Source organism: Balaenoptera physalus (genome assembly GCF_965194825.1).
Source record: "Balaenoptera physalus genome assembly, chromosome: 1".
NCBI lineage: Eukaryota > Metazoa > Chordata > Mammalia > Artiodactyla > Balaenopteridae > Balaenoptera > Balaenoptera physalus.
The window spans coordinates 60,705,613-60,729,383 of record NC_138882.1 but is presented as its reverse complement, the minus strand read 5'-3'; the positions used below and the strand labels follow the sequence as shown (position 1 = coordinate 60,729,383).

The 23,771-nt window shown below is 38.8% G+C and overlaps 1 protein-coding gene and 1 long non-coding RNA gene across 7 annotated transcripts in view; one reads left to right on the top strand and one right to left on the bottom strand.

The window, feature by feature from the left end:
• Nucleotides 1–23,771, top strand: part of DNM3 (dynamin 3) — a 578,846-nt gene that overhangs the window by 204,476 nt on the left and 350,599 nt on the right. For all 6 annotated transcript variants that reach the window (XM_082437591.1, XM_082437593.1, XM_082437588.1 and 3 more), the window contains exons 6-8: nt 292–452; nt 11,252–11,394; nt 22,253–22,388. In XM_082437591.1, the coding sequence (XP_082293717.1) occupies nt 292–452; nt 11,252–11,394; nt 22,253–22,388 (440 nt within the window). The remainder of the gene's footprint in view (nt 1–291; nt 453–11,251; nt 11,395–22,252; nt 22,389–23,771) is intronic.
• LOC309649558 overlaps nt 1–23,771 on the bottom strand; it is a 434,139-nt gene that overhangs the window by 235,508 nt on the left and 174,860 nt on the right. The window lies entirely within an intron of this gene.

The following is a 23,771-nucleotide window of genomic DNA, read 5'->3' as shown; positions in this document are numbered from 1 at the left end:
ATTATTTACTTGCCTGCTATATGACAAAACTGCTTAGAGATTTACTCTATTTAAATGCACAGATCTTTTAAGGACAAAGGACATTATTTTGTTAATGCTAAAAAAATCAACATTAGCCAAATCATCCAGCCGTTGTTAAATACTGATATCTCAAACTGTGTTTTGTAAAGGGATCTATTCTTCAGGCCCTGAAATAATTTTGTTTTTCTTATTCAGCCTCTTCAAAGCTTTAAAATTTCCCCAGAATAAATCAAAGGTGTCCCAACTCCATAGGTGTGTGTTTTGTTTTAGGTTACGTGGGGGTGGTAAACAGGAGCCAGAAGGACATAGATGGGAAGAAGGATATAAAGGCTGCCACGTTGGCAGAAAGGAAATTTTTTCTCTCACACCCGGCTTACAGACATATTGCTGATCGGATGGGGACCCCACACCTTCAGAAGGTCCTTAATCAGGTAAAGATGTTTTCTTCAAGCAAAAAGAACAATGATAAAATATGTAAATGACTATTGGAATCCATATTTCTTACTTTTATACTCTTTTTCTAAACTAAGACATTTAGCATAATGATAGAAATTAAAAAGATGAATATGAATACTTGGATCCAGACTGTTACCATTCTAAGTGACCAGACTCCACCTTAATATTATTGAAAAAATAGCACACAAAGCAGAAATACATATTTATTTGGAACAGTGAGCAGGGGAATACATTTTAGCACATGTTTGCTTATAATATATTAGTTATCTTAAGGAGTTAAACTTGTACATCTCTGAAAAGTCAGTCTCTTGGCATCTGTTTTTGAAATATCAGTCTGTGATGGTTAGGTTAAATTTTCTGTATGGTTTTGTTTAGGATTGATTTGTTCCTTAATTTACAATCTTGAAAATACATAAGCAATTATTGATCTACATTCCTCTAAGAAGTTTTTCCAGATAATCCCTTTCCCTGTGACAGATAGAATTAGGCCCTCTGCCTCCCCTCATCCCACGCACGTACACATTTCTTGCATAAAAATTCAGCAGGCTTGGCCACATATTTTCCTGCCCTTAGTAGAGTTAAGTGTCATTGTCATTGAGTGTAGAGCTCCCACCCCAAGTTTTGATCACATTGACTCAAACAGTGAGCAGCTTTTCTCACAAAAAGCACTCTGGAGGGGAGCTTCAAGATAGCGGAAGAGTAAGACGTGGAGATCACCTTCCTCCCCACAAACACATCAGAAATACATCTACATGTGGAACAACTCCTACAGAACACCTACTGAACGCTGGCAGAAGACCTCAGGCCTCCCAAAAGGCAAGAAACTCCCCACATACCTGGGTAGGGCAAAAGAAAAAAGAAAAAACAGAGACAAAAGAATAGGGACAGGACCTGCACCGGTGGGAGGGAGCTGTGAAGGAGGAAAGGTTTCCACACACTAGGAAGCCCCTTCGTGGGCGGAGACTGCAGGTGGTGGTGGGGGGGAAGCTTTGGAGCCATGGAGGAGAGCGCACCAACAGGGGTGCGGAGGGCAAAGCGGAGAGATTCCCACACAGAGGATCGGTGCCGACCAGCACTCAGCAGCCCAAGAGGCTTGTCTGCTCACCCGCTGGGACGGGCGGGGGCTGGGAGCTGAGGGTCGGGCTTCGGAGGTCGGATCCCAGGGAGCGGACTGGGGTTGGTGGCGTGAACACAGCCTGAAGGGGGCTAGTGCACCACAGCTAGCCGGGAGGGAGTCCGGGAAGAAGTCTGGACCTGCCGAAGAGGCAAGAGACTTTTTCTTGCCTCTTTGTTTCCTGGTGCACGAGGAGAGGGGATTAAGAGCACAGCTTAAAGGAGCTCCAGAGAGGGGTGCGAGCCGTGGCTATCAGCGCGGACCCCAGAGACGAGCATGAGATGCTAAGGCTGCTGCTGCCGCCACCAAGAAGCCTGTGTGCAAGCACAGGTCATTATCCACACTGCCCCTCCCGGGAGCCTGTGCCGCCTGCCACTGCCAGGGTCCCGTGATCCAGGGACAACTTCCCCGGGAGAATGCACAGTGCGCCTCAGGCTGGTGCAACACCACGCTGGCCTCTGCCGCCACAGGCTTGCCCCACATCCGTACCCCTGCCTCCCCCCCAGCCTGAGTGAGCCAGAGCCCCCGAATCAGCTGCTACTTTAACCCCATCCTGTCTGAGTGAAGAACAGACACCCTCAGGCGACCTACACGCAGAGGCGGGTCCAAATCCATCACTGAACCCCAAGATCTGTGCGAAAAAGAAGAGAAAGGGAAATTTCTCCCAGCAGCCTCAGGAGCAGCGGATTAAATCTCCACAATCAACTTGATGTACTCTGCATCTGTGGAATACCTGAATAGGCAACAAGTCATCCTAAATTGAGGAAGTGGAGTTTGGGAGCAACGATATTTATATTTTTTTTCCCTTTTTCTGTTTTTGGGAGTGTGTGTGTGTATGCTTCTGTGTGTGATTTTGTCTGTATAGCTTTGCTTTTACCATTTATCCTAGGGTTCTGTCTGTCCGTTTATTTTGTGTGGGTTTTTTTTAGTATAGTTTTTAGCACTTGTTATCATTGGTGGATTTGTTTTTTGGTTTGGTTGCTCTCTTCTTTCTTTCTTTCTTTTTCTTTTTTATTATTACTTAAAAATTTTTTTTAATAATTATTTTTTATTTTTTATTTTAATACCTTTATTTTATTTTATTTTATCTTCTTCTTTCTTTCTTTCTTTTTTTCCTCCCTTTTATTCTGAGCCGTGTGGTTGACAGGCTCTTGGTGCTCCAGCCAGGTGTCAGGGCTGTGCCTCTGAGGTGGGAGAGCCAAGTTCAGGACATTGGTCCACAAGAGACCTCCCAGCTCCACGTAATATCAAACGGGGAAAATCTCCCAGAGATCGCCATCGCAACGCCAAGACCCAGCTCCCCTCAATGACCAGCAAGCTACAGTGCTGAACACCCTATGACAAACAACTAGCAATACAGGAACACAACCCCATCCATTAGTAGAGAGGCTGCCTAAAATCATAATAAGGCCACAGACACCCCAAAACACACCACCAGACATGGACCTGCCCACCAGAAAGACAAGATCCAGGCTCATCCACCAGAACACAGGCACTACTCCCCTCCAACAGGAAGCTTATAGAACACACTGAACCAACTTTAGCCACTGGGGACAGACACCAAATACAATGGGAACCATGAACCTGCAGCCTGTGAAAAGGAGACCCCAAACACAGTAAGTTAAGCAAAATGAGAAGACAGAGAAACACACAGCAGATGAAGGAGCAAGGCAAAAACCCACCAGACCTAACAAATGAAGAGGAAATAGGCAGTTTACCTGAAAAAGAATTCAGAATAATGGTAGTAAAGATGATCCAAAATCTTGGAAATAGAATAGAGAAAATACAAGAAACGTTTAACAAAGACCTAAAAGAACTAAAGAGCAAACAAACAGTGATGAACAACACAATAAATGAAATTAAAAATTCTCTAGAAGGAATTAATAGCTGAATAACTGAGCAGAAGAACGGATAAGTGACCAGGAAGATAAAATAGTGGAAATAACTACTGCAGAGCAGAATAAAGAAAAAAGAATGAAAAGAAATGAGGACAGTCTCAGACACCTCTGGGACAACATTAAATGCACCAATATTCAAATTATAGGGGTCCCAGAAAAAGAAGAGAAAAAGAAAGGAACTGGGAAAATATTTGAAGATTATAGTTGAAAACTTCCCTAATATGGGAAAGGAAATAGTTAATCGAGTCCAGGAAGCACAGAGAATCCCATACAGGCTAAATCCAAGGAGAAACACGCCAAGACACATATTAATCAAACTATCAAAAATTAAATACAAAGAAAAAATATTAAAAGCAGTGAGGGAAAAACAACAAATAACACACAAGGGAATCCCCATAAGGTTAACAGCTGATCTTTCAGCAGAAACTCTGCAAGCCAGAAGGGAGTGGCAGGACATATTTAAAGTGATGAAGGAGAAAAACCTACAATGAAGATTACTCTACCCAGCAAGGATCTCATTCAGATTTGATGGAGAAATTAAAACTTTACAGACAAGTAAAGCTAAGAGGATTCAGCACCACCAAACCAGCTTTACAACAAATGCTAAAGGAACTTCTCTAGGCAGGAAACACAAGAGAAGGAAAAGACCTACAATAACAAACCCAAAACAATTAAGAATATGGTAATAGGAACATACATATCGATAATTACCTTAAATGTAAATGGATTAAATACTCCAACCAAAAGACATAGGCTGGCTAAATGGATACAAAAACAAGACCCGTATATATGCTATCTACAAGAGACCCACCTCAGACCTAGGGACACAATCAGACTGAAAGTGAGGGGATGGAAAAAGATATTCCATGCAAATGGAAATCAAAAGAAAGCTGGAGTAGCAATTCTCATATCAGACAAAATAAACCTTAAAACAAAGATTATTACAAGAGACAAAGAAGGTCACTACATAATGATCAAGGGATGAATCCAAGAAGAAGATATAACAATTGTAAATATTTATGCACCCAACATAGCAGCACCTCAATACATAAGGCAAGTGCTAACAGCCATAAACGGGGAAATCGACAGTAACACAAAATAATACTAGGGGACTTTAACACCACACTTTCACCAACAGACAGATCATCCAAAATGAAAATAAATAAGGAAACACAAGCTTTAAATGATACATTAAACAAGATGGACTTAATTTATATTGATAGGACATTCCATCCAAAAACAATAGAATACACATTCTTCTCAAGTGCTCATGGAACATTCTCCAGGAGAGACCATATCTTGGGTCACAAATCAAGCCTTGGTAAATTTAAGAAAATTGAAATCATATCAAGTATCTTTTCCAACCACAATGCTGTGAGACTAGACATCAATTAAAGGAAAAAATCTGTAAAAAATACAAACACATGGAGGCTAAACAATACACTACTTAATAACCAAGAGATCACTGAAGAAATCAGAGGAAATCAAAAAATACCTAGAAACAAATGACAATGAAAACACAATGACCCAAAACCTATGGGATGCAGCAAAAGCAGTTCTAAGAGGGAAGTTGTTAGCAATACAATTCTACCTCAAGAAACAAGAAACATCTCAAATAAACAACCTAACCTTACACCTAAAGCAATTAGAGAAAGAAGAACAAAAAAGCCCCAAAGTTATCAGAGGAAAGAAATCATAAAGATCAGATCAGAAATAAATGAAAAAGAAATGAAGGAAATGATAGCAAAGATCAATAAAACTAAAGGCTGGTTCTTTGAGAAGATAAACAAGATTGATAAACCATTAGCCAGACTCATGAAGAAAAAAAGGGAGAAGACTCAAATCGATAGAATTAGAAATGAAAAAGAAGTAACAACTGACACTGCAGAAATACAAAAGATACTGAGAGATTACTACAGGCAACTCTATGCCAATAAAATGGACAACCTGGAAGAAATGGACAAATTCTTAGAAATGCACTACCTTCCGAGACTGAAAAAGGAAGAAATAGAAAACATGAACAGACCAATCACAAGCACTGAAATTGAAACTGTGATTAAAAATCTTCCTAAAAACAAAAGCCCAGGGCCAGATGGCTTGACAGGGAAATTCTATCAATCATTTAGAGAATAGCTAACACCTATCCTTCTCAAACTCTTCCAAAATATAGCAGGGGGAGAAACACTCCCAAACTCATTCTACGAGGCCACCATCACCCTGATACCAAAACCAGACAAAGATGTCACAAAGAAAGAAAACTACAGGCTAATATCACTAACGAAGATAGATGCAAAAATCCTCAACAAAATACTAGCAAACGGAATCCAAAAGCACACTAAAAGGATGATACACCATGATCAAGTGGGGTTTATCCCAGTAATACAAGGATTCTTCAATGTACGCAAATCAATCAATGTGATAAACCATATTAACAAATTGAAGGAGAAAAACCATATGATCATCTCAATAGATGCAGAGAAAGCTTTTGACAGAATTCAACACCCATTTATGATAAAAACCCTCCAGAAAGTAGGCATAGAGGGAACTTTCCTCAACATAATAAACGCCATATATGACAAACCCACAGCCAATATCGTCCTCAATGGTGCAAAACTGAAACCATTTCCACTAAGATCAGGAACAAGACAAGGTTGCCCACTCTCACCACTATTATTCAACATAGTTTTGGAAGTTTTACCCACAGCAATCAGAGAAGAAAAAGTAATATAAGGAATCCAAATGGGAAAAAAGGAAGTAAAGCTGTCACTGTTTGCAGATGACATGATATTATACATAGAGAATCCTAAAGATGCTACCAGAAAACTCCTTGAGCTAATCAATGAATTTGGTAAAGTAGCAGGATACAAAATTAATGCACAGAAATCTCTTGCATTGCTATACACTAATGCTGAAAAATCTGAAAGTGAAATTAAGAAAACACTCCCATTTACCATTGCAACAAAAAGAATAAAATATCTAGGAATAAACCTCCGAAGGAGACAAAAGACCTGTATGCAGAAAATTATAAGACACTGTTGAAAGAAATTAAAGATGATAAAATAGATGGAGAGCTATACCATGTTCTTGGATTGGAAGAATCAACATTGTGCAAATGACTGTACTACTCAAAGCAATCTACAGATTCAATGCAATCCCTATCAAACTACCACTGGCATTTTTCACAGAACTAGAACAAAAAATGTCACAATTTGTATGGAAACACAAAAGAACCCCAATAGCCAAAGGAATCTTGAGAAAGAAAAACGGAGCTGGAGGAATCAGGCTCTCTGATTTCAGACTATACTACAAAGCTACAGTAATCAAGACAGTATGGTACTGGCACAAAAACAGAAACATAGGTCAATGGAACAGGATAGTAAAACCCAGAGTTAAACCCATGCACATATGGTCACCTTATCTTTGATAAAAGAGGCAAGAATGTACAGTGGAGAAAAGACAGCCACTTCAATAAGTGGTGCTGGGAAAACTGGACAGCTACATGTAAAAGAATGAAATTAGAACACTCCCTAACACCATACACAAAAAAAAAAACTCAAATTGGATTAAAGACCTAAATGTAAGGCCAGACACTATCAAAGTCTTAGAGGAAAACATAGGCAGAACACTGTATGACATAAATCACAGCAAGATCCTTTTTGACCCACCTCCTAGAGAAATGGAAATAAAAACAAAAATAAAGAAATGGGACCTAATGAAACTTGAAAGCTTTTGCACACAAAGGAAACCATAAACAAGATGAAAAGAGAACCCTCAGAATGGGAGAAAATATTTGCAAATGAAGCAACTGACAAAGGATTAATCTCCAAAATTTACAAGCAGCTCATGCAGGTCAATATCAAAAAAAAAAAAAAACAAAAACAAAAACAAACAACCCAATCCAAAAAAGGGCAGAAGACCTTAATAGACATTTCTCCAAAGAAGATATACAGATTGCCAACAGACACATGAAAGAATGCTCAACATCATTAATCATTAGAGAAATGCTAATCAAAACTACAAGGAGATATCATCTCACACCAGTCAGAATGGCCATCATCAAAAAATCTACAAACAATAAATGCTGGAGAGGGTGTGGAGAAAAGGGAATCCTCCTGCACTTTTGGTGGGAATGTAAATTGATACAGCCACTATGGAGAACAGTATGGAGTTTCCTTAGAAAACTAAAAACAGAAATACCATACGACCTAGCAATCCCACTACTGGGCATATACCCTGAGGAAACCATAACTCAAAAAGAGTCATGTACCACAATGTTCATTGCAGCTCTATTTACAATAGCCAGAACATGGAGGCAACCTAAGTGCCCATCAACAGATGAATGGATAAAGAAGATGTGGCACATATATACAATGGAATATTATTCAGCCATAAAAGGAAACGAAATTGAGTTATTTGTAGTGAGGTGGATGGACCTAGAGTCTGTCATACAGAGTGAAGTAAGTCAGAAAGAGAAAAACAAATACCGTATTCTAACACATATATATGGAATCTAAAAAAAAAAAAAAAAAAGGTCATGAAGAACCTAGGGGCAAGACGGGAATAAAGACACAGACGTACTAGAGAATGGACTTGAGGATACGGGGAGGGGGAACGGTAAGCTGGGACAAAGTGAGAGAGTGGAATGGACATATATACACTACCAAACGTAAAATAGATAGGTAGTGGAAAGCAGCCGCATAGCACAGGGAGATCATCTCGGTGCTTTGTGACCATCTAGAGTGGTGGGATAGGAAGGGTGGGTGGGAGGGAGGGAGGGAGACGCAACGGGGAAGAGATATGGGGACATATGTATATGTATAACTGATTCACTTTGTTATAAAGCAGAAACTAACACAGCATTGTAAAGCATTTATACTCCAATTAAGATTAAAAAAAAAACACTCTGTAACTTTTATCTATGAACTTAAATCAGTCAAGTAATTATCGAAAGTTCTGATTGTTCCCTCCTAGAAAGTGTCAGTAGAGGCTATCGCAGTAATAGGCTGCTTGTTACATTATACCCGAACCATTTGGGCAAAACAATTGAAGAAGTTTTAGAAAATAAAAAACAGTGGTGCACTTCTATTTCAAGAGACATAGTACTTCTATTTTAATGTGAAGTTTGTACTTTTAAATTAAGGGTAGATGAGTATTTGGAAGCCATGAAGCAGTGATAGTTGTGTCATTTAAAAATTATGAACATGTTTTAGAGAAGGAACACTGGTTTGTCATACAAGAACCATGATAGTCTATCAGTATATTTAGCTCTGGTAAAATTCTTTTTTGATTACTGCTTTCATGCCTGTATTGGTTTAAGAAAAAAAGTGTTAGAGAAATATCACTAAGATGATTAGAAAGATAAAGTTAGAAATAAATTAAGTTGTGAATACTGGATGGATGTGATTGACCATTTGGTTACTACAGGTGACCCCTAAATTATGGCATAACTGATTCTGGTTGACTGAAAATTGAATAAATGTTATACTGAAGATCTTTCATTTCCTAGATAATCCGTTTCTCTATTGCTTCAAGGACCTTCATACTGTGTTTGAAATTAAGATAATTTTATTGCTGATTTAATGTGCACCAACACCTCTGACCCTGAGCCAGTTACTATGGCAAAAACTGGAAGAGAACAGGACAGTTTTGAGGAATAGAAAGGAATATTATTATGGCTGGAGCGCAGAGAATGAGGGAATGAGTTGTAAGAGATGAATTTGGAGATGCAAGCAGTGGCTGGATCCTACAGTGTTTGTAGGCCAAGTTAAGGATTTTGGCTCTTATCCTAAGAGCAGTGGGGAGTCAGTTGCTTAAGGAATCTGAGAAGGGGAATAACACAATCATATCTGTGGGTTAGAAAGGATTATGGTGGTTGCAGATAGGAAGATCAAGAGTAGAGATGAGAGGACCACTTAGGAGTCAAAGTGAGAAACGATGGTAGCTTGGTCTCGGTTAGGGCCAGTGGAGATGGGAAAAGAAAGCAGATTTGAGAAATGTTTTGGAAAATTGAGAACTTGGTGGTAGATTAGCTCTGGTGGGTGATGGAGAGGTAAAGTCAAGGATAACTCCCAAGTTCCCAGGTTGTTATGAAGTCATCAAAATGGAGAACCCTGAAGGGAATATTAGGTACTTTTTTTCAGACATGCTGAGGTTGATGCTTCCAAGAGGAGAAGTCAGGCAGGTGGTCTAATACATATACCCTCACCAAAGATAAGAAGTCTGGTCTTTAGATAACATGTCCATAGCCACAGGTGTTTGAATATTTATTGAAACCATGGATGAAATGATTGCCTTAGTAGAGAACAGACAGTGACCAAAGAAGAGGTGTAGGACCCACATTTGAGGAATATCAATATTTACAGGTCTGGCAGAGGAGAACAACTTGGCAAAGGAGATGGAGACGGTATTCAGAAAGGTTAGGAGAAAAATGACAGGAGCTGGGGTCTTGAAAGCTAAGGAAAGAAGTGTTTTAGAAAGCTAAGAGTGGTCCACAGTATTGCTTTGCTATTGAGATATATGAGAAACAAATGGTAGAAACCAAGTATTTTGATTATTTACCACTCACATGGCAGTCAGGTGGCTATTGGTTTCTCGTGGTTACTGTTACTCTTAGATTTGGGGGTTTGTGTCTTGTGGAATTGCTACTGGGAATGCAGTCTTCTCCCTTCTTTTGTTTTCTGCTTCAGAGCCATAATGGCAGCACATGCCAGGGGAATAACATGATAAGTCATAACTGTGGACAAGGGTATAATATAGTATGAACTATTGACAATTAAATAACTATAGATTTGTTGAATAGATATATCCAGGTAAACTCAGATGAACATAAAAATGATTTAAAATGGTTCTTCAGTCAGTCTGGGTCTATTTATTCCCCTTACTTTAAATTTATTATTCTTTTTCCTACATTTCTATGAAGTTGATATTCTTTCTCTTGATTCTGAGTTTATTCCTTAAGCAGTTCAAGAAGATGATCTATTTTTTTTCCTTTTAATTCAGACTTTCCTTAATTACACTGTAATAGAAAGAACATCAGGCAGAGAGCTAACCAGCCTGGGTTTATATCCCACCTTTGTTCTCAATTAATTGTGTCCCTCTTAGAAAATCTCTTGGAGAATTTTTTATCAGACTGAGCTTGAGGTGCCAGCAGATGACTTCAGTGGAAATGCCAAGCAGGTTGTTAGGTAGAGATATCAACAAGAAAGCTTATGAGCAGCCTGTTGAGGGTGTAAGCCAGTGACTAACCACAGTTGGACTGGGGCCTAAAGGTGAAGGTGAGAGGAAACACCTGCCTGAGCTATAAAATGGAGAGGAACTTAACAGCTGACAGGTACCTCTGAGCTCCACCAGTGGTAAGACATTTGGTCCTGAGAACTCAGGCAGCACCTGTAACTCTCCATTTCCTTCATTTGTACCACATTCTAACTTAAGGTTCCTTTTGACAAGGTAGCTGATCTGACAAATCAATCCATGTTAAGGTGTTATTAGGCAGCTTCATTAGTAACATTAGCTGCCTTTTAACAGGGTATCCCAGACGTAAAAAGACTGTCCAAGCAAGTGACTTTAGCTGAAGGAATTTTGAGCTTCGCCGTAGGGCAGTGGATGAGAGAGTTGGAGTTATCTGTCTACACAGTCAGTCTCACATGTATGTATGGCTTTTTAAGGTTTTGAATGACCTGGAAAACAGTGAAGGGCGATTTTTGTCTTCTGAGTTGATCTTCAATCTGTTGTATGAGTGCATGATTTTGTTTGTTTTATTTAGCAACTTACCAACCACATTCGAGACACCCTACCTAACTTCAGGAACAAACTGCAGGGACAGTTGCTGTCCATAGAACACGAAGTAGAAGCCTATAAAAACTTCAAGCCAGAAGACCCCACCAGGAAGACCAAAGCATTGCTGCAGTGAGTTACCTTTCCCTTCTCTTGTTCAGCATTTTAAACTAACCCTTCAGTTTTCTTTTTCCTTAGTCTATTTGTCATGCCATTTTCTAGGTTTTTTCATAAAAGTAAAGTATATGAGTGAGGCTTTGTATATGTCATACAATGAGCCTTGAATCTTTGTTTTCTAAAAAAAAATTGTTGATATTAATTCTATTATTATAAATTTAACCAATGCCCAATCCTATGCCCAATTTTATATTGTGTTTTTATAATTGGATTCAGTAAATGAGCAAAACCAACAGTGATAACTCAGCAGGGTTTTTTTGCCCTTAGTCTTTAGAAGTGGGCTAAGTTCCTGTAGAAAAGCAACTGTTTCTATTGTTGTCACTTGTAGTTATTATCTTTTTATTTCAGTCATTTCATATCATCTATCTGTGTGTATTTTTCAATGCAATGAGAACCAAGGATTTAATTTTTAAAAAAGTACACACAGTAAGAACACATTTAAATTATTTTCCTTTTTGGTAATGATTTTAATGTAGCCCTTTAGAAACACAAATGTGAAAACTGCCAAGTATCTTTTTACTCCTTCATGATCTTGCTGTCTTATCCTTGGGTTATTAGATTTATCCCTGAGGGTTCTTGGGTTAGGATAGCAGAGTTGTTGGAGAATTGCCAGCGCCTTATGTCTTTTATCCTCATTCCTTCTTTCAGCCCCTTTCAGCCTCATCTATTCTTTTATCCCTGTGCCGCAAATTGCCTCTCTCTCCACCAGAAGACCCCCACTGACCAGCTTACATTCCAAGACATCTGAAGTCCATCTCTAAAGATGATGCTTGTCACTTCTTATGGCCCCTTTCTCCCTCTGCAGTCCTGTAATCAAAATACCCTTAATCTGGCATTTAAAATGCACAACATAATTCCTTTTATTTGTGGGGAAATTTCTAAATGTTCAAATTAAGTAACATATTAAATGCATTATCTTATATTCCTCCATTTAAAAAAATAATAAGATCATACGGTGGAAAGAATTTTTTTTCTTGGATTCATCTCTTTCCTAGTTTATCTTTTCTTTTTATTCTTGGCTTTGGTTAAGCTCCTATAAAACTCTCTAAGTTACAGAGAAAGGAAAGCTATTTCTGTTTAGACCCTAGGTCATCATCCTAACACCCAACTGAAACTATTCTCTTTGCAAAGACTGGATCTTGCCTCTGTAATTCTGTTGGACTCAGGTTACAATTTTCCACAGCTGGATTCTTCCCTTGTTAGGGAGCTGATTCAGCTCTTTCTTTCCTTTTTTCCTTCTTTCCTTCCTTCCTGCCTTCCTCCCTCACCCCCTTTCTTCATTACTTCCTTCTTGCCTTGCTCTCATCTCTGTGTATCCTATTTGATGACTGGCTCTGTGCTAACTACTGGGAATTCAATAGTGAATAAGATTTTAACCCTCAAAAAGCGGCCACAGTAGAGCAGTGGAAACAGACATATAAACAACTGTGTTAAAATCTGATAAATGCTACATTTCTGGTAAGAATAAAATGTTAAGGGAACCCGGGTAAAGAGCACTTACATGTGAGGAAAAGTGTGAATTCACAGAGAAAAAGATACTTGAATGAGACCCTGAAGTATGGGAGGAGTTTGTCAGGTGGAAGAAGGAGGTCAAGAGAAGAGTGTGAACTTCGGTACGGCTTGTTCTAGTGGGCCAGGTGGCTGGGCTGTAGGATACAGGGAATGGAGGTGAATTTTCAAAAGTTTCCCAATGTTTCATACCTTTCCAGGTGTTTAAAGTTAGATTAATATTAGCATACACATGAACATAGCTACATCTAATTATATTCTAAGTTTTCTGGCCTAAATATTTGCAGTTACTTTTAATTCATCCATGATTTTGATGAAAGAGAATAAAAGATTCAAGTTTTAGGTGGTTTGAGTTTTTTTTTTCCTAATCTAACAGATTTTGAATTTGAAAGTGTTCCAGTATGTCAAAATTAGAGTTTCTAAACCTACTAATCACAAATACAAGTAGTCATTTTTTCTCTATAATATATTTCTTTGTTTTTTACCAACTGCCTTGAGGTAATTCATTCCTTCATTGAACTTATTGAGTACCTCTTGTATGACAGGCAGGGGGAAATAAATAAAATGCATGGTCCCTGCCCTTTGGGGAGAGACTGATAGATGCACGATGGTGATGTACTCTGCTAAGTGCTATGCTGAAAATATTCTGAGAAAGCCAAGGAGGGGCCCTTCATCTGGGTGGCAATGAGTGGTGGTGGGGAATAGGGCTGTGGATCATGGAAAGTTTCCTGTAAAAACTAATGCTTGAACTGAGTCTTGAAGGACAGATAAAAATTAGCCAGACAAAGAAGCACAAGGCAGAGCAGAAAGGAAAACAAGTATAAAAGCACAGAGATTTGGTACATGTGGGGAACTGCAAATAGCTTCTTTATGGTTGGCTTGGAAGGTGAGTGGGGATGAGAAGTAAGAGATGGGGCCTCCAAGGGCCAGACCACGGAGAATCTTAGGTGATGGGGTAAGGTGCTTTAATTTTATTAAATTCTGAGGAATCATTGGAAAACAAGGCTAGACCTAGTTGTAGAGGGGCATGGGTGGGGCGTCAGAAATTTATATTGTTCTGGCAGAATGAGGTCTGTGATGCTGGGCCCAGGGAAGAGAGTAGCTCATGAAGTATGAGGGGGCTCAGCTGGAGCAGTCGGAACACTAGGTGATTGTAATGTCACAGGAGTTGTGGCTCATTTGACCGTTATATATAAGGTTTTATTGCTTAACTTTAATTCTTAATTTAAGTATTTTAAAATACCATTTTATGGTTGTAACTAAATGGGCGAATGCATTTAATGACACAGATATTTAAAATATATTTTATTTTTTTAATTTTTTAATTTTTTTTTCTACTTGTGGGTATGTATTCAAAAGAGTTGAAAGCAAAGACTTGAACAGGTATTTGTACATTCATAGGAACATTATTCACAATAGCCAAAGATGGAAATAACACAAATGTTCACTGATGTATGAATGGATAAACAAAACGTGAGGGGTTTTTTTGTATATACATTCAATGGAGTATGCTTCAGCCCTAAAAATTAAGGAACGTCTGACACATGCTACAACATGATGAACCTTAAAGATATTACGCTGAGTGAAATAAGCCAGACACAAAAGGACAAATACTGTATGATTCCATTCATATGAGGTACCTAGAAGAGTCAAATTCGTAGAGACAGAAAGTAGAATGGTGGTTGCCAGGGGTAGGGGGAGAGGAGAATGGGGAGTTATTTTTTAATAGATACCGAATCTCACTTTTAGGAAGGTGAAAAAGTTCTGGAGATGGATGGTGGTGATAGTTTCACAACAGTGTGAATGTACTTAATGCCACTGAACTATACACCTAAAAGTAATTAAGATGTTAAATGTTATGTATATTTTACAAAAACAAACAAACCAACCAAAAATCCTTCCAAAGCAGAAACCTGATCTTCTCAATCCTCTGCTTAGGATCTTTTAATGATTTCTGTTTACAGTTAGCATGGGCTGCAAGGCCCTGCATTACCTGGCTGATGTTTACTTTGCCAGCCTCATTTTGGGAAGGAAGAAAGGGAGGTAGGGAGGGATAAAGGGAGGAATCAGAGCTGAGATTCAATCCAGGTCTCCTGACTCTCAATGATATAGTCTGTCTACTGTAATTACCTGCCTCCTATATTTGTAAGTTAAACTTTATCAGCTAATTAACACCTTAGACCAAATAATTTAGCAAATTGTTTTCCAATGTGATACCTTGCTGAGAATCCAGTCCTTACCTACATATGATAACTTTTTCATGAAGAAAGATATCCTGAGCTGGTAGCACTGGAAAATAAAAGCAGAGAGGGGAACTGCAGTCAGTTCTGATTTGTTCTGACTGGGGAAGCAGGGAAAGCTTTACAGAGGAAGGGCTATTAGAACTCAGCAAAGCTTTAAGAAGAAGTAGAATTTCCATGGGTAAAGGATGGTAAAAAGGACACTGAAGGCAGAGGACAGCCAGAGCAAAGACAAGGAAAAATGCATGAGTGGAGAATGCCTGGGAACAGTCAGGTAGATGGAAGGGTGGAGCAGACGGAGTGTAGACTGGAGGGGTGGGAGATGAAGCTGGGGAGGCAGTTCAGGACCTAAAAGGGAGAAGGGAACTCAAAGCCATGATAAGGAAACTGGACTTTAAAAAGAAAAGGAGAGGGGGTCACTGCAGTGTAGAATCACAGCCAAGGAACCCCAGGAGTTTTTGGTGGAGAGAAAGGGAAAGGGCAACATCATGGGCCAAGTACCTGCATCTGAGCATGTGGGGACTTAGGATGGGGAAGAAAGAGGAAGGTCTCTTCCGGACCTATGCTCAGACAGGGAAATTAAGAGGAGAGGACCAGAGACAGACGCTAGACAACTGTGGTACTGTTTGATGAACTCTAAAGAGTGTAGTTTGCACAGGAAACTATATTAAATATCTTGTGATAAACCATAATAGAAAAGAATGTGTATATATGTATAACTGAATCACTTTGCTGTACAGCAGAAATTAACACAACATTGTAAATCAACTATACTTCAATAGAACAATTTTTTTTAAAAAGAGTGTAGTTCGAACCTAGAATCAAGAGACCTTAATGAAAAAAGTAACAGAGGTGGGTGGATCCTAGAGGGTTTTTGGTTGTTGTTGTTGTTGTTGTTTTTTTAGAAATTTCATGTAATGTCTGAAACATTTATATTAACATATTTCCATACAAATAACCCAAAGAAAGTTTAGTATTAGTTGTTTTGTTTGTTTGTTTTTTTATACTGCAGGTTCTTATTAGTCATCAATTTTATACACATCAGTGTATGCATGTCAATCCCAATCGTCCAATTCAGCACACCACCATCCCCACCCCACCGCGGTTTTCCCCCCTTGGTGTCCACACGTTTGTTCTCTACATCTGTGTCTCAGCATCTGCCCTGCAAACCGGTTCATCTGTACCATTTTTCTAGGTTCCACATACATGCGTTAATATACGATATTTGTTTTTCTCTTTCTGACTTACTTCACTCTGTATGACAGTCTCTAGATCCATCCACGTCTCAAAAAATGACTCAATTTCGTTCCTTTTTATGGCTGAGTAATACTCCACTGTATATATGTACCACAGCTTCTTTATCCATTAGGCTGTCGATGGGCATTTAGGTTGCGTCCATGACACAGCTATTGTAAATAGTGCTGTAATGAACATTGGGGTGCATGTGTCTTTTTGAATTATGGTTTTCTCTGGGTATATGCCCAGTAGTGGGATTGCTGGATCATATGGTAATTCTATTTTTAGTTTTTTAAGGAACCTCCATACTGTTCTCCATAGTGGCTGTATCAATTTACATTCCCACCAACAGTGCAAGAGGGTTCCCTTTTCTCCACACCCTCTCCAGCATTTGCTGTTTTTCTGATGATGCCCATTCTAACTGGTGTGAGGTGATGCCTCATTGTAGTTTTGATTTGCATTTCTCTAATAATTAGTGATGTTGAGCAGCTTTTCATGTGCTTCTTGGCCATCTGTATGTCTTCTTTGGAGACATGTCTATTTAGGTCTTCTGCCCATTTTTGGATTGGGTTGTTTGTTTCTTTAATGTTGAGCTGCATGAGCTGTTTATATATTTTGGAGATTAATCCTTTGTCCGTTGATTCGTTTGCGAATATTTTCTCCCATTCTGAGGGTTGTCTTTTCGTCTTGTTTATGGTTTCCTTTGCTGTGCAAAAGACTTTAAGTTTCATTAGGTCCCATTTGTTTATTTTTGTTTTTATTTCCATTACTCTAGGAGGTGGATCAAAAAAGATCTTGCTGTGGTTTATGTCATAGAGTGTTCTTCCTATGTTTTCCTCTAAGAGTTTTATAGTGTCCGGTCTTACATTTAGGTCTCGAATCCGTTTTGAGTTTATTTTTGTGTATGGTGTTAGGGAGTGTTCTAATTTCATTCTCTTACATGTAGCTGTCCAGTTTTCCTAGCACTACTTATTGAAGAGACTGTCTTTTCTCCATTGTATATCTTTGCCTCCTCTGTCATAGATTAGCTGACCATAGGTGCGTGGGTTTATCTCTGGGCTTTCTATCTTGTTCCATTGATCTATGTTTCTGTTTTTGTGCCAGTACCATATTGTCTTGATTACTGTAGCTTTGTAGTATAGTCTGAAGTCAGGGAGTCTGATTCCTCCAGCTCCTTTTTTTCCCCTCAAGAGTGCTTTGGCTATTTGGGGTCTTTTGTGTCTCCATACAAATTTTGAGATGATTTGTTCTAGTTCTGTAAAAAATGCCAGTGGTAGTTTGATAGGGATTGCATTGAATCTGTAGATTGCTTTGGGTAATATAGTCATTGTCATAATATGGATTTTTCCAATCCAAGAACATGGTATATTTCTCCATCTGTTTGTGTCATCTTTGATTACTTTGATCAGTGTCTTATTGTTTTCTGAGTACAGGGCTTTTACCTTTTTAGGTAGGTTTATTCCTAGGTATTTTATTCTTTTTGTTGCAGTGGTAAATGGGAGTGTTTCCATAATTTCTCTTTCAGATTTTTCATCATTAGTGTATAGGAATGCAAGAGATTTCTGTGCATTAATTTTGTATCCTGCAACTTTACCAAATTCATTGATTAGCTCTAGTAGTTTTCTGGTGGCATCTTTAGGATTTTCTGTGTATAGTATCATGTCATCTGCAAACAGTGAGAGTTTTACTTCTTCTTTTCCAATTTGTATTCCTTTTATTTCTTTTTCTTCTCTGATTGCCGTGGCTAGGACTTCCAAAACTATGTTGAATAATAGTGGTGAGAGTGGACATCGTTGTCTCATTCCTGATCTTAGGGGAAATGCTTTCGTTTTTCACCGTTGAGAATGAAGTTTGCTGTGGGTTTGTCATATATGGCCTTTATTATGTTGAGGAAAGTTCCCTCTATTCCCACTTTCTGGAGAGTTTTTATCATAAATGGTTGTTGAATTTTGTCAAAAGCTTTTTCTGCATCTGTTGAGATGATCATATGGTTTTTCTCCTTCAATTTCTTAATACGGTGTCGCACATTGATTGATTTGCGTATATTGAAGAATCCTTGCATCCCTGGGATAAATCCCACTTGATCATGGTGTATGATCCTTTTAATGTGTTGTTGGATTCTGTTTGCTAGTATTTTGTTGAGGATTTTTGCATCTATATTCATCAGTGATATTGGTCTGTGATTTTCTTTCTTTGTAGTATCTTTGTCTGGTTTTGGTATCAGGGTGATGGTGGCCTCGTAGAATGAGTTTGGGAGGGTTCCTCCCTCTGCTATAGTTTGGAAGAGTTTGAGAAGGATGGGTGTTAGCTCTTCTCTAAATGTTTGATAGAATTCACCTGTGAAACCATCTGGTCCTGGACTTTTGTTTGTTGGAAGATTTTTAATCACAGTTTCAATTTCATTACTTGTGATTGGTCTGTTTATATTTTCTGTTTCTTCCTGGTTCAGTCTTGGAAGGTTATACCTTTCTAAGAATTTGTCCATTTCTTCCAGGTTGTCCATTTTATTGGCATAGAGTTGCTTGTAGTAGTCTCTTAGGATGCTTTGTATTTCTGCAGTGTCTGTTGTAACTTCTCCTTTTTCATTTCTAATTTTATTGATTTGAGTCCTCTCCCTCTTTTTCTTGATGAGTCTGGCTAATGGCTTATCAATTTTGTTTATCTTCTCAAAGAACCAGCTTTTAGTTTTATTGATCTTTGCTATTGTTTTCTTTGTTTCTATTTCATTTATTTCTGCTCTGATCTTTATGATTTCTTTCCTTCTGCTAACTTTGGGTTTTGTTTGTTCTTCTTTCTCTAGTTGCTTTAGGTGTAAGGTTAGATTGTTTACTTGAGATTTTTCTTGTTTCTTGAGGTAGGCTTGTATAGCTATAAACTTCCCTCTTAGAACTGCTATTGCTGCATCCCATAGGTTTTGGATCGTCGTGTTTTCATTGTCATTTGTCTGTAGGTATTTTTTGATTTCTTCAGTGATCTCTTGGTTATTTAGTAACGTATTGTTTAGCCTCCATGTGTTTGTGTTTTTTACGTTTTTTCCCCTGTAATTGATTTCTAATCTCTTAGCGTTGTGGTCAGAAAAGATGCTTGATATGATTTCAATTTTTTTAAATTGAATGAGGCTTGATTTGTGACCTAAGATGTGATCTATCCTGGAGAATGTTCCGTGCACACTTGAGAAGAAAGTGTAATCTGCTGTTTTTGGATGGAATGTCCTATAAATATCAATTAAATCTATTTGGTCCATTGTGTCATTTAAAGCTTCTGTTTCCTTATTTATTTTCATTTTGGATGATCTGTCCATTGGTGTAAGTGAGGTGTTAAAGTCCCCCGCTATTATTGTGTTACTGTCGATTTCCTCTTTTATAGCTGTTAGCAGTTGCCTTATGTATTGAAGTGCTCCTATGTTGGGTGCATATATATTTATAATTGTTATATCTTCTTCTTGGATTGATCCCTTGATCATTCTGTAGTGTCCTTCCTTGTCTCTTGTAAGATTTTTTACTTTAAAGTCTATTTTATCTGATATGAGTATAGCTACTCCAGCTTTCTTTTGATTTCCATTTGCATGCAATATCTTTTTCCATCCCCTCACTTTCAGTCTGTATGTGTCCCTAGGTCTAAAGTGGGTCTCTTGTAGACAGCATATATATGGGTCTTGTTTTTGTATCCATTCAGCAAGCCTGTGTCTTTTGGTTGGAGCATTTAATCCATTCACATTTAAGGTAATTATTGATATGTATGTTCCTATGACCATTTTCTAAATTGTTTTGGGTTTGTTTTTGTAGGTTCTTTTCTTCTCTTGTGTTTCCCACTTAGAGAATTTCCTTTAGCTATTGTTGTAGAGCTGGTTTGGTGGTGCTGAATTCTCTTAGCTTTTGCTTGTCTGTAAAGCTTTTGATTTCTCCATCAAATCTAAATGAGATCCTTGCCAGGTAGAGTAATCTTGGTTGTAGGTTCTTCCCTTTTATCACTTTAAGTATATCATGCCACTCCCTTCTGGCTTGTAGAGTTTCTGCTGAGAAATCAGCTGTTAACCTTATGGGAGTTCCCTTGTATGTTATTTGTTGTTTTTCCCTTGCTGCTTTCAATAATTTTTCTTTGTCTTTAATTTTTGCCAATTTGATTACTATGTGTCTCGGCGTGTTTCTCCTTGGGTTTATCCTGTATGGGACTCTCTGCGCTTCCTGGACTTGGGTGGCTATCTCCTTTCCCATGTTAGGGAAGTTTTCGACTATAATCTCTTCAAATATTTTCTCTGGTCCTTTCTCTCTCTCTTCTCCTTCTGGCACCCCTATAATGCAAATGTTGTTGCGTTTAATGTTTTCCCAGAGGTCTCTTAGGCTGTCTTCATTTCTTTTCATTCTTTTTTCTTTAGTCTGTTACGCAGCAGTGAATACCACCATTCTGTCTTCCAGGTCACTTATCTGTTCTTCTGCCTCAGTTATTCTGCTATTGATTCCTTCTAGTGTAGTTTTCATTTCAGTTATTATATTGGTCATCTCTGTTTGTTTGTTCTTTAATTCTTGTAGGTCTTTATTAATAATTTCTTGCATCTTCTAGATCTTTGCCTCCATTCTTTCTCTGAGGTCCTGGATCATCTTCATTATCATTATTCTGAATTCTTTTTCTGGAAGGTTGCCTATCTCCACTTCATTTAGTTGCTTTTCTGTGGTTTTATCTTGTTCCTTCCTCTGGTACATAGCCCTCTGCCTTTTCATCTTGTCTGTCTTTCTATGAATGTGGTTTTTGTTCCACAGGCTGCAGGATTGTATTCTTCTTGCTTCTGCTCTCTGCCCTCTGGTGGATGAGGCTATCTAAGAGGCTTGATGGGAGGGACTGGTGGTGGGTAGAGCTGACTGTTGCTCTGGTGGGCAGAGCTCAATAAAACTTTAATCCACTTGACTGTTGCTGGGTGGGGCTGAGTTCCCTCCCTGTTGGTTGTTTGGCCTGAGGCGACCCAACACTGGAGCCTACCTGGGCTTTTTGGTGGGGCTAATGACAGACTCTGGGAGGGCTCATGCCAAGGAGTACTTCCCAGAACTTCTGCTGCTAGTGTCCTTGTCCCCACGATGAGCCACAGCCACCCCCCACCTCTGCAGGAGACCCTCCAACACTAGCAGGTAGGTCTGGTTCAGTCTCCCCTGGGGTCACTGCACCTTTCCCTGGGTCCTGATGCACACACTACTTTGTGTGTGCCCTCCAAGAGTGGAGTCTCTGTTTCCCCCAGTCCTGTCGAAGTCCTGCAATCAATTCCCACTAGGCTTCAAAGTCTGATTCTCTAGGAATTCCTCCTCCCATTGCTGGACCCCCAGGTTGGGAAGCCTGATGTGGGGCTCAGAACCTTCACTCCAGTCAGTAGACTTCTGTGGTATAAGTGTTATCCAGTCTGTGAGTCACCCACCCAGCCGTTATGGGATTTGATTTTACTGTGATTGTGCCCCTCCTACCGTCTCACTGTGGCTTCTCCTTGTCTTTGCATGTGGGGTATGTTTTCTGCTGAGTTCCAGTGTCTTCCTGTCAATGATTGTCCAGCAGCTAGTTGTGATTCTGGTGTTTTCGCAAGAGGGAGTGAGAGCACATCCTTCTACTCCTCCATCTTGGCTCCTTACTTTTAAAATATATATTTTAAATTAAATGTCTGAAATAAATCTTAATAACGTGTATTTCCTATAGTTACATTTTCAGTAATGAATAGAGTGCAATGTTAATTCTGCCAGTAGGTGCCGCTAAGAACACCAGGAAAAGAATTGCTAACCATAGCAAATTAAAATGAAAAATGTGAAACCTCGTAACTTTAACTTGAATTTATTTCTCTTTCACAATTATAGGATGGTTCAGCAATTTGCTGTGGACTTTGAGAAGAGAATTGAAGGGTCAGGGGATCAAGTAGATACCCTGGAGCTCTCAGGGGGTGCTAAAATCAATCGTATTTTCCATGAACGTTTTCCTTTTGAGATAGTAAAGGTTTGTACCAAATGTTATTTTTCCTTTTGTTTCATTTCATTTCTATATTCTGTTCTACATAACTTTTCATAAAATGTTATGTGAGTGGTAAGTGGTTTTCTTTAAACAAAAGCCTCCATACTCAGATAATGAGATTTAGGAGAGAAGTTATTTTCTTACTGATGGTTCTGATTTTATTTAATGGGATCTAATGACATTTCAATAATTCAACAATGACAAATTGGTTTATTTGTTGTCTAATTAATTTAAAAATATTTCTTGAGTACCTACTGTGTACCAGTGATCTACGTGCCAGGGATCAAGACAGAGATACTGTCTGGTGGGGAAAGACAGAAAATTAACAAATAAAAAAGGAAAAAAATATCAGGTATTATTATGTAACATAATATGAGAGAGAGGGGAGTTGCATAAGCCACTTTTTTTTTGGTCAAGCATAAGAGCTAACATTTATTTAAAATTTTTTTATGGAATATCAATTTATTGGATTATATAAGATGAAAAAAATTAAAGACTAAGAATCAGAAACTGTTCACATAAGAAAGGTAATTGAAAAAGTAGAATATAAGTGTAAGCACATTGGAATTAACATTTTGTGAAAAATACAAATGATAAAACTTGGTAGATAACTCAGGCACTACCAAGAAACAATTGTCCGTAGTCCCCCATTGGCTAAGCCAGTTTTGATGGAATATTCAGGCAAGGTCTCTCTGACTATGGGGCCTTTAAAGCATGACCTGAATGGCATGAAGAGGTCACCCTGTAAGTATCTGGAGGAAGAAGGTTGTTCAAGGCAGGAATCCAAGGACAAAGCCCTAGAGCAAGCACCTGTACAGCAGGTGAGGAACAGCTGAGGCTGGGGTAGAGCTGATGAACGGGTGGGGGGGAAGAAAATGAATTCAGAGGAAGGAAGTGCCCAGTTTACGCAGGGCTTTCTAGGTTGCTGTGAAGTGTTTACATTTAACATGGAAAGTTAGGGGAGAGTTTTAAGGATTTAGCTGGTGACTGGATTTGGTTGGTGATTTTAAAAGAACACTGTGTGGGTTGAATTGTAAAGGGGCAAGAGTGGACTGAGGGAGACAAGGTGAGTTAAACAGTAGGCCAGAGCAGGGGTGGATCCACTTTCTGTAGGGCCTGAAGCCTATACAATTTTGGGGATCCCCTTGAAGAAGAAGAATATAAAATTATAAACTCAGACACGGGTCTTGGAAGGAGCTTATGCAAGGGAGAAGTCCTGAAACTTAAACTTCTTTAGCTTTATAGTAAAAATGCCTCAGAAGAGAGGCTTGAGAGAAGTGGATAGATTTGTGATTTTGGAGGTAGAGTCAATGGGGGTTGGATTGATATGGGAGATGCAAAAAAAAGAAGATTCAAGATGACTTCCAA